This window comes from Mirounga leonina, unplaced genomic scaffold, assembly GCF_011800145.1.
Source record: "Mirounga leonina isolate KUSES-001 unplaced genomic scaffold, KU_Mleo_1.0 Mir_97, whole genome shotgun sequence".
NCBI classification, from domain to species: domain Eukaryota; kingdom Metazoa; phylum Chordata; class Mammalia; order Carnivora; family Phocidae; genus Mirounga; species Mirounga leonina.
The window spans coordinates 2,581,373-2,601,395 of NW_023270889.1; the positions used below are offsets into that span (position 1 = coordinate 2,581,373).

Genomic DNA, 20,023 nt, shown 5'->3' on the forward strand with positions numbered 1-20,023 from the left:
CCCTGCTCGGCGGGAAGCCTGCTTCTCCCTCTCCCACTCCCTCTCTCGCTGTGTTCCCTCTCTCCCTGTGTCTCTCTCTGTCAAATAAATAAAAATCTTTAAAAATAAATACAATTTCTTCTATTATAATATACTTCAGTCAGTATATTAAATGCCAAAAATAATATATTTATTGAATTCTTTTTATTAGAATATTATCCTAATATACCTTAATGTACAATATGTCTCCAATTAAAATAATAAAAAGTTTGTGAGGTCTTTAAGACTGGCATGTTATGTGTTGTTAACAGCTTAGTAATTACAAACATTAACAATTTGATTTGGGTTATTTACAATTCCAGAGTGTCTCACAATATTTTACCTTTATATCCAAGGAAATAATATTTTTGTTTTTCCTTCACCTACTTTCTCCCAACTAGTTTATTGTTTTACATCACTTGCATTCAGTACTTCTAAGAAATATCCCATACCATCCGTATTTGAGATCATGGCCTTTAAACAGTTACTGAAAATGGTTTTCACTGGGTATGTGTACTAATGTCCCAGCTCAAATAGTCAATAGTGTTTAAATTGTAGGGTTCATTTGATTAGATAGTAGTTGCAGTCACATTTGGGGCAGTTATTTCCCCTCAGTTATTACTACACCAGTTACACTACTCAGTGTTGATCACGAAAGTACATTAACTGGTTGCCTTTTATTTTATGTGGCACTGAACAATCTAGTTGGGTTGTGTTTAGGATTCTAGGCTTCTGTAAGTTTGAGAGAAAGTACTGTTTCTGAGTGAATTTTTGACATAGTTGATGATTTCTAAGTTGAGGAATTCTTAGTAAAGTGGGTATGATTGTAATATTCAAAATCTTTAATAGTGCTGCAGTGGAAATTTATTGTGGTTCATTTGAACAGTTTTATAAAATGCTTTTCAAAAAACTCAAATTTTCAGTTTCTGCAAAGACCTTACTATCATTGGTATCTTTAGGAAACATTTGGAGAATATTTATTACAGAAGTTGGCATAATATATGCCTAACCATTGTTGGGTGTAATTTTTACAGCAGTATTTTGAAAACTTGTTCATGATTTCTGTTTGTAGAAAAATTTTTTGGTTCACATTTTGCTTAATAGATAATTGATACTGATTTAAAGAGATTAAGTAAAATTTTTTTAATAAGAAGTAAATGTATTAAAATTTACTAATGGTGTTTTTGCTCCTTCTCATTCCATTTCTCAAGCCAGTCCAAGGACATAGCTTCTATAAGGTTTTCCTGTATGTTAAAAATAGGCATATGGTTGAGGGGTAAATAAGGTAAATAAATAATGTGGAAGAACCTCCTATTTATGAAGAAACAGTCATTACTCTAACATACTGAATTCCTTCTTACTCTAAAAAAAGTTACTGAAATCCTCCCTTGTAAGAGCCTGATACCTATGCTAAGATAATGGATATCTACTTGATAGATCATAGTATAATATTAAATCGTTATAATCGTCATAAATCGTTAACATAATATTGTAGTAATCTAATATTATTATATAGTTTCATGTACAGTTGACCTTCTGACAGCATGGAGGGTGGGGGCGCTGGCCCCACACACTTGAAAATCCACATATACCTTTTGACTCTGCAAAAACTTAACTACCAGTGACCTGCTATTGACCAGAAGCCTTACTGATAACATAAACAATTGATTAACACATATTTTGTATTTGTATGTATTATATACTGTACTCTTACAATAAAGTAAGCTAGAGAAAAGAAAACATTACTAAAATCATAAGGAAAAGAAAATACATTTATAGTGCTGTACTGTATTTATTGGAAAAAATCTGTGTGTAAGTGGACCTGTGTAGGTCATACCCATGTTATTCAAGGTCAACTGTATGTATAATATAAGACATAGTATAATTGAGTATAGTATGTCAAGTAGGTATTCATTATCTTAACAGCTATTATCATCCTCTTACAGAGGAGGGCTTCAGTAACTTTTTTTTTTAGAATAAGAGAATTCACTATATTAGAATAATAGAGTAACAGTATATAACACACTATATGATATAATACAATATAATGTGGAATTTTAAATCTGGATCCCCTCCTCTGCCCACAAAAAAATTAGCCTTCTCTGGCTTCTGATGTTGAAAATTGAAAATTCTCCATTAAGTTCATTATAAATGATAGTACAAAGAGCACTGGTATCAGAATCTTGAATAAATTGTAGCCTTTCAAAGCCTTGGTCCATTCACTTTTAAAATGGAGAAACCAGTTTTCTTCCTACCTTATTCAGTTATGAGGACCAAAATCAATCTTACAGAAAGAGCCAAAACCTGTCCAGTTTTTTTATATGAAGAAATGTGATCATGCCATTTTTAATTGAATTTATCTAATGAAGAGTAATTTTTTAAAATAAATCATTTTATATATATATATTTTATAGTCAGAGTATATTTGGAGACATTGCTACCACCATTTCTTTCTTTATTTTTTTTTTTTAAGATTTTATTTATTTGTCAGAGAGAGAGAACACAAACGGGGAGCTGCAGGCAGAGGGAGAAGCAGACTCCCTGCCGAGCAAGGAGCCCAATGTGGGGGACTCGATCCCAGGACCCTGGGATCATGACCTGAGCCAAAGGCAGACGCTTAACCGACTAAGCCACCCAGGCGTCCCCATTTCTTTATTTTTTGAAATATATTTAACATATAACATTTTATTAAAGTGTATAAAAATGATTTGATATATGTATATATTGTGAAATGATTATTACAGTAAGGTTAGTGAGCTTTCATTACCTCACATAGTTCTGTTTTTTTCCTTGTGATGAAAACTTTTAAGATTTACTATCTTAGCAACTTTCAAATATACAATATAGTATTGTTAACTATAGTCACCTTGGTGTACATTACATCCCCGTAAATTATTTATCTTGTAACTGGAAGTTTTTACCTTTTGACCACCTGTACCCGTTTCACCCACCAGTCACCTCCCCGCCCTGTCTCTGGCAACCACCAGTCTGTTCTCTGTTTCTGTGAGTTGTTTTTTTAGATTCCACATATAAGTGAGATCATAACAGTATTTGTCTTTCACTGTCTAACTGACTTCTCTTAGCATAATGCCCTCGGGGTACATCCTTGTAGTTGCAAATGATATGATCTCCTCCTTTTTATGGGTAAATAATATTCCATTGTGTGTGCACGCATATACACCATTCTTTATTCATTTGTCAATAAACTAAACAACTTAGGTTGTTTCCATGTCTTGGCTATTGTAAATAATGCTTCAGTGATCATGGGTCGGGGCAGGCTATGGTGATATCTCTTTGAGACAGTGATTTCATTTCCTTTGGATATATACCCAGAAGTGGGTATTGCTGGATCATATGGTAGTTCTGTTTTCAATTTTTTGAGGAACCTCCCTACTGTTTTTCGTAGTGGCTGCACCAATTTATATTCCCGCCAACAGTGCACAAGGTTACATTTTCTCCACATTCTCACCAGCACTTGTTACCTATTATCTTTTTGCCATTCTAACAGGTGTAGCTCCTTATGGTTTTGATTTGCATTATCTTGATGATTAGTGATGTTGAGCATCTTTTCATATACTTGTTGACCATCTATATGTCTTCTTTGAAAAATGTCTATTCGGATCTCTACTCATTTTTTAATCAGATTGTTTTGTTTTGCTGTTGAGTTGTAAGTTCTTCATAGATTTTAGATATTAACCTCTGATCAGATACATGATTTGCACATATTTTCTCCTATTCAGTAGGTTGCCTTTTCATTTTGTTGGTGGCTTCCTTTGCTGTGTAGAAGCTTTTTAGTGTGATGTAGTACCGCTTGTTTATTTTTGCTTTTGTCGCCTTTGCTTTGGTATCAAATCCAAAAAAACCATTGCAAAGACCAGTGTCCAGGAGCTTACCATCTATGTTTTCTTCTAGGAGTTTTGTGGTTTCAAGTCATATGTTCAAATCTTTAATTCATTTTGAGTTGGTTTTTGTGTATAATGTAAGATAGTGGTCCAGTTTCATTCTTTTGCATGTAGCTGTCCAGTTTTTCTAGCACCATTTATTAAAATGACTATCCTTTCGGGCGCCTCGGTGGCTCAGTTGGTTAAGCAACTGCCTTCGGCTCAGGACATGATCCTGGAGTCCCTGGATCGATGCCCACATTGGGCTCCCTGCTCAGCGAGGAGCCTGCTTCTCCCTCTAACCCTCCCCCCTCTCGTGTACTCTCTCTCTCTCTCTCATTCTCACTCTCTCAAATAAATAAATAAATCTTTAAAATAAATAAATAAATAAAATGACTATCCTTTCTTCATTGAATATTCTTGGCTACTTTTTTGTAAGTTAATTGACCATATATGCATGAATTTATTTCTGAGTTCTCTGTTCCATTGATATATGTGTCTGTTTTGATGCCAGTATTATACTGTTTTGATTACTATAGCTTTACAACATAGTTTAAGATCAGGAAGCATGGTGCCCCAAGGTTTGTTCTTCTTTCTTAAGATTGCTTTGCCTATTTATTTCATGGTTCTGTACAAACTTTAGGGTTGTTCTTTTTCTATAAAAAAAATATTGAAATTTTGATAGGGATTGCATTGAATGTGTAGATGGCTTTGGGTAGTATGGACATTTTTATAGCATTAATTCTTCTAATCCACGAGCGTAGAAATTTGTTAGCATTTATTTGTCTCTTCAGTTCATTTCATCAGTGTTTTCTAGTTTTCGGTGTACGGATCTTTCACCTCCATGGGGAATTTATTCCTTGATATTTTATTTTTTTGGATGCAATTATAAATGGACTGTTTTCTTAATTTCTCTTTCTGATAGTTTGTTAGTGTATCAAAATGCAGCTGATTTTTGTATATTGATTTTGTATCCTGCAACCTTATTTGTTTATTAGTTCTAACAGGTTTTTTGGCGGAGTCTTTGGGGTTTTCTATATATAATATCATGTAATCTGCCAATAGAGACAATTTCCTTTCTGGTTTGGATGCCATTTATTTATTTATTTATTTATTTATTTATTTTCTTGCCTAATTGCTCTGCTCTGGCTAAGACTTCCAGTACTAGGTTGAATAAAAGTGGCGAGATTGGGCATCTTTATCTTGTTCCTCATCTTGGAAAGCTTTTCACCATTGAGTATGATAATAGCTGTGGGCTTGTCATATGTGGCCTTTAGTATGTTAAGGTACATTTCCTCTGTACATAGTTTGTTGAGTTTTATGGGTTGTTTTTTTTTTTTTTATCATGAATGAATGTTGAATTTTCTAAAATGCTTTTCTGTATCTATTAAAATGATCATATGATTTTTATCATTCATTTTGTGAATGTATATCACATTGATTGGTGGATTTTGAACCATTCTGCAATAAATCCCACTGGATTGTGGTATATAATCCTGTTTCTTTTAATGTGTTATTAAATTCTGTTTGCAATTATTTAGTTGAGGACTTTGAATCTATATTTATCATGAGTAGAAGAGTATTGGCCTGTAATTTTTTTTTAACGTAGGCTCCATGCCCAGTGTGGAGCCCAGTGCTGGGCTTGAACTCACAACCCTGAGATCAAGACCTGATCTGAGATCAAAAGCCAGAAGCTTAACCAACTGAGCCACCCAGGCATCCCTTGGCCTATAATTTTCATTTCTTGTAGTGTCCTTTTCTGGTTTTGGTATCAGGGTAATGCTGGCTTTAGATGTGTTCTCTCCTTTCCTTCCTCTTCTGTTTTTGGAAGTGCTTGAAAAGAATTAGTATTCATTCTTTTTTGTTAGAATTCACCAGAGAAGTTGTCTGGTCTGGACTTTTCTTTGTTGGGAAGATTTTGATTACTAATCCAGTCTCCTAATAATTTATTTCTTCAGATTTTCTGTTTCTTCATGAGTCAATCTTGGTAGGTTATATGTTTCTAGGAATATAAATATATATATATTTTAGGATCCTTTGTGTGGTATCCATTTTGATGTCTCTTCTTTTGTTTATAATGTTATTTGATTCCTCTTCCTTTTTTTCTTGGTAAGTGTATAGCTAAAGTTTTGTCTATTTTGTTTATCTTTTCAAAAATTCAGCTCTTAGTTTCATTGATCTTTTCTATTTTTAGTCTATTTCATTTATTACTGCTTTAGTATTTAGTATCTCCTATTAAATTTGGGCTTTTTCTTTTTCTAGTTCATTAAGACATAAAGTTAGGTTGTGCTTCCACTATTTATTTTTCTCTCTGTATATACATATCAAGGAAAGGATTATTTGATCCCTGTTTCTTCTTATAGTTCTTCTTCATAGTAATATAATATGTACACTTTGATGAAATCTTTGGAGTACCAATGTCAATATCAAAACTGTGGTGCTTAAAACCAGATTTTTCTTAGAATCTTTTCTTTTGTCTACTTCATTCATAAGAGTGTTTTTTCAGTTGCTACAAACCAAATCCTTGGTATTTGTCTTCATTAAATAAACCAATTTTCAGTGACCTAAAATGTACAGAATATAACTGTTGTAACTGCACTGGCAAGGTGGGTACTTTGTTCCAATTTGAATTAAAGTATGACTTGATATAGATCAGGGGTCAGTAGACTTTCTCCAAAGGCCCAGATTGTAAATATTTTAGGCTTTGTGGGCCACTTATCTTTAACATTGTAATACAAAAGCAACTATAGACAACATGTAAATAATTGTGTGTCGATGTATTCTAATAAAACTTTATATACAGAAACATGTGGTGGGCAAATTTGACCCCACAGGCTATAGTTTGCTAAGCCTACTATAGATATAAAATTGAAATTTTAATGTAGGTGAATCTGATAACTAGATTATTTATTCTGTAGCAAATGAGACCTAAAATTTGGATTTTCCACTGCCATTTGAGTATTTGTGTGTGTGATAAAAGGATTCATCTAGAATGAGTTTTGAAGTAGTTTTCTAGTTCTTTTCCAGTATTTATGAATGTAGTATGAAATTTGCCAAATACAATATTTTAAGCAGGATATTTAATATCTGAGAGTACTTCATTTAGTGGGGCTATATATATTATTAATATGTTAATATATAATTAATATATAAAATATAAATATATAACAAGTATATACAGACTTAAATTGCTTTTAAAATACCTTATACTTGTTACATGTCAATTATTAAATCTTATATTTCACTTTGTGGAAAAACTTCTCTGTAATTATCAATATAGAACAACTAAGAACTGCTTTCAGGATTTAGAAAAGAATTTTCAGCTGGGAAAAGATATTAAAATAGATAAAACTGATCTAAACATCTTCATAGAACTTTTTTGTTGTGTAAATTTTCTTGGAATAAATATCCATGAATAGTATAAAAGGGTTAAAGGATTTTAACCCCTTTTGCTGTGTGTTATATATTCTACACAAGTTAGCTGATCCTGAGTGTATACATTTCAGTAAACTACAAGCAGGCCTACAGAACTCAAAAACAAAGCCTGAATCATTTCATATCATCTCAAGCACTTTATGCATAGCAGTCAACTCCTAAAGGCATTGCTGTGTAAAGCAGTGATCTTTTCAATAATGATCATGAGTCAAGAAGTTGTCTCATTGCTTTTCTTGGGGGATGGGTTGGGGGGTTGGGTTTTTGTGGATTTTTTAAAAAGATTTATTTATTTATATGAGAGACAGAGAGAGAGAGTATGAGGGAAGGAGCAGAGGGAGAGAATCTTCAGGCCGACTCCCCCGCTGAGCGCAGAGCCCAGTGCGGGGCTCAGTATCCTGTGATCACGTGACCCCATGAGATCACGACCTGAGTCAAAACCAGGAGTCCAACACTTAACCAACTGAGCCACCCAGATGCCCCAATAAGTTGTCTTATTAAAAGAGATGGATACAGTGCTTATTAGAAGATTTACATCAAAAATAGAAAAGTAATTTCTGAGTAATCTAAGATTTTATTGTAATGGGACTTCAGAAATGAAACAGCAACTTTTATATCAGAATTATAGGCATAGATAATTAAGCTCTCTGATACAAGATAGTCACTATCCTGGGGCACCTGGGTGACTCAGTCGGTTAAGCATCTGCCTTCTGCTCAGGTCACGATCCCAGGGTGCTGGGATTAAGCCCTGAGTCGGGCTCCCTGCTCAGCAGGAAGTCTGCTTGTCCGTCTCCTTTTCCTTCTGTGCTTTCACTGTCTCTCTCTCTCTCTCTCAAATAAATAAAATCTTTTTTAAAAACCCAAGGTAGTCACTATCCTATCAACTTATAATGAGTAAAATCAATTTAATTTTAAACGTTTTATTCAAATTATTCTTTATCTTTAATCGAACCTATAGCTTAAACAGTAGGAAGAGTCCACACATTGAGTTTGATTAACCTAAAAGGACCTTTTCAATTTGAATTGACTCAACTATTTTGAAAGGACTGGCAACCATAAAACATAAAAGACTTTAAAACTTTTGTGATTGTGCCCTAAGAAATAAAATGCATGTTGTGACCTAATGCACACATACAGGCACATATTAACAATCGCTGTACTACAAGCAAAAAACTGACATTTTCACTTTCATTTTAAAACAACTGCTAGTCAAGACCCACAAAACTGATTTCACAAGATGCTTATGGGCCATAACCTGCAACTTAAAAATTGCTGCTTAACATTGAAAAGGAGACTTGCCAGTTCTTAGGTTGTAACATTCTTTGTGTAGTGATTATATAATGGTTCTTTGCATTAGTTTCTGTATTTCTCAAAGACTATGAGAAAGAGAATAGCTGCAGATTTGACCCTGACCACCCCTCCCTAGCCAAAGATGAGTTCAACTACTAGTCTTTCCTTAAAAAAAAATCTTTTTTTTTTTTTTTAATTTTTTTATAATCCTGAATAAGCGTTATTAGGCCTTCAGCCAGTACCTGGGGTCTCTTTGCCTCTTATCAAAATTAAGGCAACTTTATACCAGACTATCTCATTATGCATGACTTCATTTATCCTAAACCATTACAAAAAAAGCAAACCTCTCTATTTCCTGACTCTTTTCTTCTAGGGGAGGTAGTTTACCTGATGCTCTCTTCCCTTAAATTAAGACTTCATCCTCAGTTATAAACAGATCCTCCCTTCTTATTACCCTGATGACTGTTAACATCTACAGTAGAAAGCTGTGAGTTTCACTTCCCTCATTTTCATTCAGTGAAGGAGCCTTAGCACTAAAAAGTAGACTCTCCTTTCTCCTAGTTTGCTATTGCTCCTTCCAAGTACAGTTGATGCTTGAACAACATGGAGGCTAGGGGCACTCACCCTCCAACACACAGTCAAAAATCCATGTATAACTCTTGACTCCTCCCAAATTTACTGATAGCCTGATGTTGACCAGGAAGCCTTAAAAATAACATAAAGTCGACTAATACATATTTTGTATGTTACATATATACTGTACTCTTACAATGAAGTAAGCTAGAGAAAAAGTGTTATTAAGAAAATCATAAGGAAAATAAAATACTTTTACAGAACTATACTGTATGAAAAAAAAAAATTTGGCATAGAAGTGGACCCATGCAGTTCAAACCTGTGTTGTTTAGGGATCAACTATAATTGCTAAAATACACATGTCAGAGTTCTTCCCCTAAGGTCATTGTTTTGTGTCCTCAAAACTTTTTTTTTTTAATTTATTTATTTTTTTTATTTTTTTAAAGATTTTATTTATTTATTTGAGAGAGAGAGAATGAGAGACAGAGAGCATGAGAGGGAGGAGGGTCAGAGGGAGAAGCAGACTCCCTGCTGAGCAGGGAGCCCGATGCGGGACTCGATCCCGGGACTCCAGGATCATGACCTGAGCCGAAGGCAGTCGCTTAACCAACTGAGCCACCCAGGCGCCCAAAACTTTTTTTTTTTAATGTTATGTTACGTTAGTCACCATACAGTACATCATTAGTTTTTGATATAGTGATCCACGCTTCACTGTTTTCGTATAACACCCAGTGCTCCATGCAGAATGTGCCCTCCTTAATACCCATCACCAGGCTAACCCATCCCCCCACCCCCCTCGCCTCTAACACCCTCAGTTTGTTTCTCGGAGTCCTCAAAACTTCTGACACCAATCTTCCATATCCCTGTATTCACGGAGGATTTGGCACAGGCTTCCTCTTTACCCCTAGTACTGCCATCAGGTTATGACCTTGGGGTCCCTGTGAAAGGAACATTCAATGTCTGGTCTCATAGTTGAACCACACATTTTTTTTACTATTTCTCTTTAGGTTGCTGCTTTTTGTTTATACCTCCCAACTGTTACCGTATTTCAGGGCTGTGTAATCTGCAGTTTATGCTCCTTGGTTGTACTTCTTAACATTGGCTTCAAATAAAGACGTAGGCTTGCATTTAGGAACCATTTCCACCAAAAAATATGTATCTTCAAACCATATTAACCCACGTAGGGTCACAAGATGGGCCGATTGACAACATACACTACAAAATTTTTATTTTCTTTTGCCTCTCATTAAAGATCCATTTGATGCTACTCCCCTGTAATTTGTGTAGGTTATTCTAAGAATTGTCACTTAACTACATTATACCTAAGATGTTTTTTATGACTTACATAATTTGGAGGTTTATGTGAGTTTCATGGTTTGTTTCTGAATATGACTGGTTTCCATTGTCTGAATCTTCAGTCCTAAAGAGTTCACTAATTGAGGTGGTTTATTTTAATCTTGGGGTTTTTCACTTAACACACATTTTTAGTTATCAGATTAGTGACTCTCAGACTTTTAGTAGTCTGGTTTTAATAATCTGCTCATTGTGCTAATAGGAGTGATTTATACTTGAATCCAAGATTAATAAATGTAGGCACATCTATGCTTCTAGATGTGCTAAATTTTAGATAGTATAGCTCTCCTAAGTTTAGCCTTATGAGAGCTAGAAAATAGAGGTGTGCTGTGTCTATTATATATCTACAAAAGCTGAAAGTGTAGTACTTCACAAAAAATAACATTATCCTCTCAAGCCAATAACTTAAAATTCTATGGTAATTCAAACACCTGATTTAGAGAATAAAGTAACTGGGATGGGAGAAATGAGGTGAGAAAGATAATCATAAAGTACGAGCAATCTGAAGCTTTTAAGAACAAATAACTCCACAAACAACAATAACTTATAAAATCATTGTGTTGAGAAATAGACATTATTTTTTCATTTAAAAGATTATTTCCTAATTCACGAGAAAGAACATAACCAAGTACATCATAGGCACCATTTGAGGTACTCACTGTTTATTCATATCAATTGAAGCTGAGTCAGTTATTCAATCCTTGATAATGTATTAAACACGCTGATTGTGAGTATAGGAAAGTCAAATATTTTATCTCTTAACCTTTGTAATCAAGGGACCTGGCTGAATCAGTTTATAAAGTGTTTTACTAAAAGGAAGAAAGGTGGTTTAATTCAGAAAATGCATAAACCTGTGGAATAGGTGTTTCTATTCAAAATGAAAGAGGGTTTACTTTTGGAGGATGGTACATTGAGAGACATTACCCCCCATTGCTGGATTTTTTTTTAAGTTGGGTCATCTTCAGAAATTAAACATTTGGTCTTTGAATTATGTTGCTGTACCTTTCAGAGTTATACAGACGTTAAAATGATCTACAGAATACAAAAGCTCTTAAATTTGATAGCATTCTTTTTAATTTAGGGAATAAGATGGTAAATTACAATGAATAAACTTTGATGCCTGCTTTATGAAATATATGATGTAAGTTTTCTGTGTCTGGCTGTTGTGAGGAATTTTTTTTTTTTTTAAAGAGAGAAAGAAGAGAGCAGACTCCTTGCTCTGGGGATATAATAAACCATTGTAAAGAGAGTACAAGTACCAATACATATATTGACCCTTGATTATTTTTGTATATTTATCTGTATATTATAATTCTGGGATATTAGTATCAGGTCAGTATATGTCTCTGAGAATGGGAATTTAGTCTAAGCAGAACATAATCAGAGAAATCTGCTTTCTAAAAAATTTCATGATGGACTAAGGGCCAAATACTTTGGGTTGTCTATATTTAAATACCCAAAAAGGTTTATAACATTTTAGGTAGTACAAAAAAGAAAGCAGTTTCATTTCTTAAAATTTGGGAAAGTCTTCATTTGCCTATAAAATATAGTAATTCAGAAACTATACAGGAAGTACACTTGTAAGTGATCATAGGAAATTATGAATGACAGGCAATCAAAAAGCATTTATTAACCATTAACATATACATACTAAATATTATAGGTCATGTGGAAAGGGGAGATAAATACTAGAAAACATGATCCTTCTATCAAAAAAACACATTTAATTAGAGGTGTTCAAGACATTAAGGACCTTTTTTTTTTTTTTTTTAAGAGAAAGGGAGGGGCATAAGGAGAGAGAGAATCCCAAGCAGGCTCCACACTCAGCGTGGAGCCCAGTGCGGGGCTCAGTCTCAGGACCCTGAGATCATGACCTGATCCTAAATCAAGAGTTGGATGCTTAGCAGACTGAGCCACCCAGGTACCCCAAGACATTAAGGAATTTTAAATGAGGTGCATAATGTGTTTACCTTGGGGCTGAATGTATGGACAATCCAAAGCTAAAGTTGGTTTCTTTTACCTGTATCAATATTCTAAAAAGGGGACATCACTGATAAAATACAGTTGAATTAAGAAAGCCAGCACAGAGTAATGTTGCATGATTTGAAAGTGACACAGATAAGTACACTCAACATTAGTATGTCAGGATTCTCAGCAGTGAAGTCTTTGGGATATTACCAGTCACAAGTATTACATCTTTGTTGGGTAAAATTTTTGCTATGTGTGTCCTTAGAAAAATAAAGGAGTAAAAGTTAACTGAAATAATGCCTTCATGATGTTGACTAAAAGTTCCACAAAGAATAAAAAAGGATTATTCCTCCATCGAGATTAATAATTTATGTTTTATATTCTTAAATTATTGGGATTATATGTTGAGGCTTTGAAAGTGTCTTAATCAGTACCCATTCATTTTTGTCATGATTTATTTGTATCCTTTACATAAGTACTATTATCATTCAAATGTTATAGTGTTAAGGTTGATTATAGTTACTAATATTCCCTGCTATAAACCACTAAGGTACTCCTTGCTCCCAATTTCTAAAATTTAGCAGGTAAGACATCATTTTTATACTTCCACTCAGAGATTTACAAGGGTAAGTAATTTAAAATTGTCATCTTTAATAGTCATCAAGGACAAATTATCCTGAATAAATACCTTTTGCTACTTCTTTGTTTTTAAGCTCTCAGTAGGGTGTTAAGAATTTGTTTCTTCATAGCAACTGTTAGTGTATTTGTGTATATGTGTGTAGGATTAAGTAGTAAATATGTTAATGTTACTATGTTGGTATATTTTTATCCTGTCTTAGTCTTTCATGGGAAAATATGAACTTATTTCCTAACAAACTTGAATTTACTATTTTTAATTATAGACATTTACATTTAATATATTTTTATTTATCCTGCCTTTCATGTTTTTATTCTCTTCACTTTAATGCATATATTGGTTTATCTATTTGAGGAAGTTCTTTGTAATACTAAAGGCATTACCATGCCTCTCAAATAGACAGTGATAGGTAAAAGTTATAAAACTCTTGTCCCAGCCACAGTATACAACCAAGAGCATAGAGGAAGAGAAGGGTATGATAAATGTCTTCCAACTCTTCAAATTTGCACTGAGAGATAGTATTACTTTCAAACTAACTGGTCCAGACCTCTGTAAAACAAATTTGGGTGCTACCAAGAATGCAAGATGAATCCCTTACTACATACAGACTGGATAATGCCGGCGGATCTCTGGTTTTAGAAAGTTTTAGTCCATACACACAAATGAAGGCATTATATCAAAAATGGATGATATAACTACCCTTTTTACGTTTTTTAAGTTATTATATAATGATATATGTATAAAAACTGCATTATCAGTTTAGGGTGAAACCTGTTAGAATTTTAAATACGTGTTTTATTAAAATACAAAGCTGACTTAGAAAACTTATATAAATACTAATATTTCATTTTTATTGTGCTAATTTAGTTAAAATTTCCCTTTTATCTTCAGATTTAAATTCTTTTCTTACCTTTCATTAATAGGTAGTATAGATCAATCAGTGTTAAAAGAATTACCCCCCGAACTTCTGGCAGAAATTGAATCCACCATGCCACTTTGTGAACGTGTGAAAATGAATAAACGCAAGCGTAGCACAGTTAATGAAAAGCCAAAATATGCTGAAATCAGTTCAGATGAAGATAATGATAGTGATGAAGCTTTTGAATGTAAGTATCACATAACTTTATTATTATTTTAGAATTAAGCAGATTGTTATGTTTGTCTCATTCATAATTTGGGGGGTTAGGAAGAGTACAGTGATCTTAATAACATAGTATAGCGAGTTTTTTTTCTTTATACTTAAAAAATGTGCAAAAGATGAGATCAGTTGGCACCAAGAAAAAAAATTTAATGAGCTATAATTAGTGTCAAATAACACAGGTACGTGTCTGTATTTAGCAAACATTTATTGAGCTCCTACTATATATGTTAGGCACTGAGAATAAAAATACAAATAAGATGTGGCCCCTGTCTTTGAAGAGCCTTCAGTCTAATGGGGGGAATTATGTAAACAGTTGTAGCACAGTGAGAAAAGTACAGTGATAATAAGTAAATCCAGGGTGCTATGGGACCACATTGGATTGGCATCAGAATTATACTTGGGGGTTCAGGGAATACTTACTGGAAGAGGTGACACTTGAGTCCTGAAGGACACATAGGAGATAGCCAGGTGAAGAAATATTTAAAACCATACTATCACTAAATTATGAATGGATTAGCCACATTGCCAGTTATCTGTGTGGTTTGGACCTGGCTTCTCCTTTTTGCCCAGCTGTGTCCTGGAATTCCTCCCTTGTTTCACTGTTTTCCAGAGCTGGCTTCTTCACTACACAGCTACCTCTCTACAACACTGTGATCACCTGTCTTTGCACTAGACTTGCTATACCTCGCCTGTCTTCCTACTGGTCCACTGAAAAAGTTCTTCTCTTTTATCCCTATCTTCCTTCTTCTGGAGCAAGAGAATTGAGCCTAGCCAAGAGGGGTCAGCAACCTTGTTTGACTTAAACGGCATTCAGTGGAAACAGACTATGGGAGATCTTCACTTGTGTGCCAACTGACTTAGTCATTATGACCAAAAGAAGTGGGAAGACCACCAGTGTGTTCTACCTTTTCCACCTAGTTTCCATAGATTGAGGTGTGACAAGCAAGGGCAGGAAGGACAGATGCATGCTGCCAATTTTAAATGTATATTGCTGATGGAAATCCTTCACCTCCTCCAAAGTTTTCAATGTTCATTTACTCTGATCTTCTTTAAATTGTGAGCTCTTGAGCTATGAGGAGTAGACTATGAATACTGAACAAATATGAACAAAGTTTTAAAATTGAAATAAAATATAGAGCAAAGTTAATCTGACATTTAATTATATGTATAATTGTTATAACTTGTTATTATCATGAGATGTATTTACATGCAATATATTTCAATGGCTTAAGTTAATACTTTTTTATTATAATCAAACATTTTGGTCATATGGGAACATATGCTCTGGAAAGGGAGAGGAGAAAGGAGATCTGGTGGCCCAGAAACTCACTCCCCTTTACATACATGCCTCTCCTTCACTCTTCCTCCTTCTCCCCCATCCCCAAAACATCACCCATTTCTAAAGGGAATAGCTAAGAAGGAGGAGTTCCTTAGTTGCAGATTGGTTTCAAATCACACTTCAACTGCATTTAACTGAGTGTCTCCCTGCAGTGCTAAACTGATGAGAATTTGAAGCTACCTCACAGTTAGTAGAAAGGATAGCATATCAGAAATACCCACCAAGTGTAAAACAGGAGAGAGAGCCACACATGCCTTATGTTTGTCATCAGTGCAGTCACTATTCTTTTCCTTGCTTTCTATTATGAGAGCTGTCGTTTCATCTTATGGGAGCATACATTGTCATCTTAAAGCCATGGATCCTGTTACATCTATTCCCAAGTATATTGGAAGCTGATATTAGTTGGAGAACCTCAGTTTCAACCTGCTAGGCACAAGAAGTTTCTCTGGATTTTTCAAGAGACCTCAGAGTAGCTTCCTGTTTTTCTTAGTTTATTTCTATACAAGTAACTATAGAAAAATTGACTCAGAGGCACTGATTTGAGAGATGAAAGAATTTCAGTTGGTTGTTGACATAAACAACCAAATTGTCATTACACCATGACAAAAACAATGTAGTGAAGAGACAGTGTAGTACAAAATGTAGAAGTATTATGAGAACATAAGCACAAGCATTATGCTGCTTTGAGAGACTTTTTGAAACTTAAGGTTTTACTGCAGTTTAATCAAATTGATTTCCTAAAAATCTAAAACTAAGGCAATTGTTTTATTGAAGGATGGGGGAAGGGTTGAGGGGGGGTAACTTTGAAAGTTGGGCCACATAGATATGGGTAGCCATAACACAAGTACAAGGTCATTGGGTTGCTGGAGAAGGAAGGAGGAGGGAAGACATAAGCTAAGGAGCAATGTAGGTAAAATTTAGAAAGGGAAGGTGGAAGACACTCAAGGCATATTTTACCTGTCTGCTGAGCTCCTCCCCTACTTCTTTCAGGGTTATGAGGGCAATAGAGAAAGAACAAACTAGTAACAGTGAATTGGGATCCTGATAGCCTTATTACAACACACTGTATCATAGAAGTTGGGTGGGGTTTTTTCTAATTTGCCATCCTATTTTTATCCAAATTTCCTAAAGTTTAATGAATGTGAAACAAAATTTTCAAGGCCTATAAAAATTACCACCAATACAGTATATTGTATGTTCTTGCTAACAATTGTAAGATTTTTCAAGCATTTTCTAATCATAGAATTGAATGCTTGAAATGGATTTCTTAAGAAATTAAAATTCAGAAAGGCTAAGTCAGTCATATTTTAGATCATAGAATACTACTTTCTGCACATTTCTGAACAAACTTATTAGTTGTTATTTCTCATATTTAGTAGGTATTTTAGTACTTGTTGAAAAAATATTTAGTGAATGTTACATAAATGACCTGTTTCTCTGACACAAACATGCGCGCGCACACACACACACACACCTTGTATTAGTTTATAAGGCAGCCTCTCACTAAGAGAATGTACTGGGGCATACCCTAATTGTAAAGGGGGGGAGTCCTACTTCTTCCTCATATTTCATGTCAGATTTATGCCTAATTACGAAGAAAATCATGGGAGATTTAAATATATGCACTTATGTTTGTCTTTTTTTATGAACTATCTTGCTATGCCAAGCCTATGACCAAAAAGTAGAGGAAACAAAATTATCTTTTTCTGCTATGCTGTCAGTAGATTGGACAGAAGGGTCCAGAACCAGAAACCAAACTAGATTCTTGAATAGGAGTAGCTAAGGCAGCATGTAAGGGTAAGATTAGCCAGGGTACAGACATTGCTTATCCACCTAAAGGCACCAGCACAAGCATAGATTGAGTGCATGGGCCAGAGGTTAGCATCCTTAAATCTAAGGCTTTAAGGGGACTCACCAAGAGTTTTAAGTATTTGGGTATTGATCATAGTTAGGAATTCTAAATAGAAGCCAGTTCAAAGAAAGCAGGGGAGTCAGATTTAGTTCAACAGACTGGAAAGTATTTCATTGTCACCAACAAGTGGTCAAAACAAGATGCCAAGATATAGGACACATCAGTTCTCTATCCTAGTTTTAAGTTGGTGGTGGTACACCCTAGAGCAGGTATGGTAAATATTTGTCACTTGTACTGCCCTCAAGCTCTCACAAGACAGACATCTCTAATCAGTCTTTCTTGTTGAAATATGATGCTTTCTTGGGGGAAATATAATGCTCTAGGCAGCTATTACCAGTTGATCAGAGTTGATGTGTCAGATGAAATCTGTTTGCTAGTTCTGTCTGGAAGTTCCTGTCAGTACTGGTGTATTTAATGGAATGCTTAGACCCTTGGAAGGTTGGGGAAGGAACTGAAGGTAACATATATAAATATGTTTATGTAGCATGTATAAGCTTAAAAAGCATTTCTCCTTGGGTTTAAGCAAGTACATTGCTGGAGAACTGAATTCAATATATAAGTATTTACAACTGTACAGATTTATTCTATCTCTGTAGGTCTGTGATGTTAGATTATCAGTCTTTTGACTTTATACCTAAGTTTTGGGCTTAACTTGGCTTTTCATTGTTGGTATACATGATTACTCCATATTCTATAGCACTTTCTCAAAAGTTTACTTTTCCCCCAAGCCCTGCTCCCCATCAGTAATTCATATGCTTTAAGGTGTTTCTGTTTTTCATCCAAATCCTAGATAAAGATTGTTTTACATGCCTTAATTAATCCTGATGGTTAGATATTATCTTTACTGACTCACTGAATACCTTTCTTTGAAATGAGCCCTGTTTAATTCCCAGAACATTCCTATTTATTAGCAAACCAAATTCATGTAGAAATCTTTAAATCTAAAATAATAGGATAATGCTAAAATAAGTGATACCATTTCTATACCATAATTTATATTTCTGATTAAACAAAATGACTCCATTTCCTAGACCCACACAATGATTTTCCCCCATGTGGTTCATTTGTGAAGTGCATACAAGTTTTAATAGTCTTTTTAAATGAGGTAAATTATTTGTCATGGGGATTTGCTTCTAGCCTCTAGGAAACGACATAAAAAAGATGATGATAAAGCATGGGAATATGAAGAGCGTGACAGAAGAAGCTCTGGGGATCATAGGAGAAGTGGCCACTCTCATGAAGGAAGAAGGAGTTCGGGTGGTGGTCGTTATCGAAACCGAAGCCCATCAGATTCTGACATGGAAGATTATTCTCCTCCTCCCAGCCTTAGTGAGGGTAATTCATCAGTGTCAACGGATTTCTTACATAAGCTGCTTTAAATTTAGGTCTTTAACTTTGAAGAATATTTGATACCTTTTTATGGGTTAATTAACAACTATTTGTTAAGACAGAAGTATATATTTAGTTTGGAATGGCAGTGGTTATTGTTTCAGTATTTAATGTTCTGGAGGAAACTAGAAGCAAAAATAGAACTATTTTAAGTTGTCATTCCTGTATTTCAATATTTCTTTATGTTTATTTTAGTTGCTAGAAAAATGAAGAAAAAAGAAAAACAGAAGAAGAGGAAAGCTTATGAACCAAAACTAACACCTGAAGGTAACATTTTTAGTTTGTCTTTGTTCATAGTCTTCAACTTCAGTTTTCTACATGTAATGTGATAAGTTTTTATTTTTTCTCTGTTGTAGAAATGATGGATTCTTCAACTTTTAAGAGATTCACAGCCTCAATAGAGAATATTTTGGATAATTTAGAAGATATGGATTTTACTGCATTTGGTAAAATCATTTTAAGAAATATTTATTTACCTCTAAATATAAAGTCAGTTTTAAATATATTTACCTATGTATTTAAGCTTTCTGCCAATTCTCTAGTGCATACAGAGGGATAGTCTTTGCTCTCTAGAAACTTAAAATCTAGTTGTAGAGTCAAGTGTAGTCTATGTTTATTTGGTTGTTTTGTTTTGTTTTGCTTTAAAGATTATTTGAGAAACAGACAGACTCCCTGCTGAGCAGAGAGCCTTGTGTGGGACTCGATCCCAGGACCCTGGGATCGTGACCTGAGCTGAAGGCAGATGCTTAACTGACTGAGCCACCCAGGCACCCCTCAAGTGTAGTCTATGTTATCAAGAAACTGAAAACTTTAATGTAATAATCAGGTATTATTGATAGTGTCTTTGGAATCCTGAGAACGCAGCTACCAAAGTAGGTGATGATAATTAAAGAAACCTTTATTCAGATGAGACATGAGTAGGTGCTAGGTAAGGAGAGTACTAATATGAGCAAGGATGCAGAAATAGGAACCCATGCATCTGCTCATTTATTCTTATAGACAGTATTTATTGAATACTTACTCTTTGTCAGCAGTATATTAAGTGCTAGATATGCAAAGATAAATACCCCAGCCCCTGGCTTTAAGTAAT

The 20,023-nt window shown here is 34.5% G+C and overlaps 1 protein-coding gene across 4 annotated transcripts in view; it reads left to right on the forward strand.

The window, feature by feature from the left end:
- Positions 1-20,023, forward strand: part of LOC118006502 (nipped-B-like protein) — a 205,924-nt gene that overhangs the window by 125,369 nt on the left and 60,532 nt on the right. For all 4 annotated transcript variants that reach the window (XM_034999188.1, XM_034999187.1, XM_034999189.1 and 1 more), the window contains 4 exons: positions 14,076-14,258; positions 18,682-18,879; positions 19,129-19,200; positions 19,290-19,379. In XM_034999188.1, the coding sequence (XP_034855079.1) occupies positions 14,076-14,258; positions 18,682-18,879; positions 19,129-19,200; positions 19,290-19,379 (543 nt within the window). The remainder of the gene's footprint in view (positions 1-14,075; positions 14,259-18,681; positions 18,880-19,128; positions 19,201-19,289; positions 19,380-20,023) is intronic.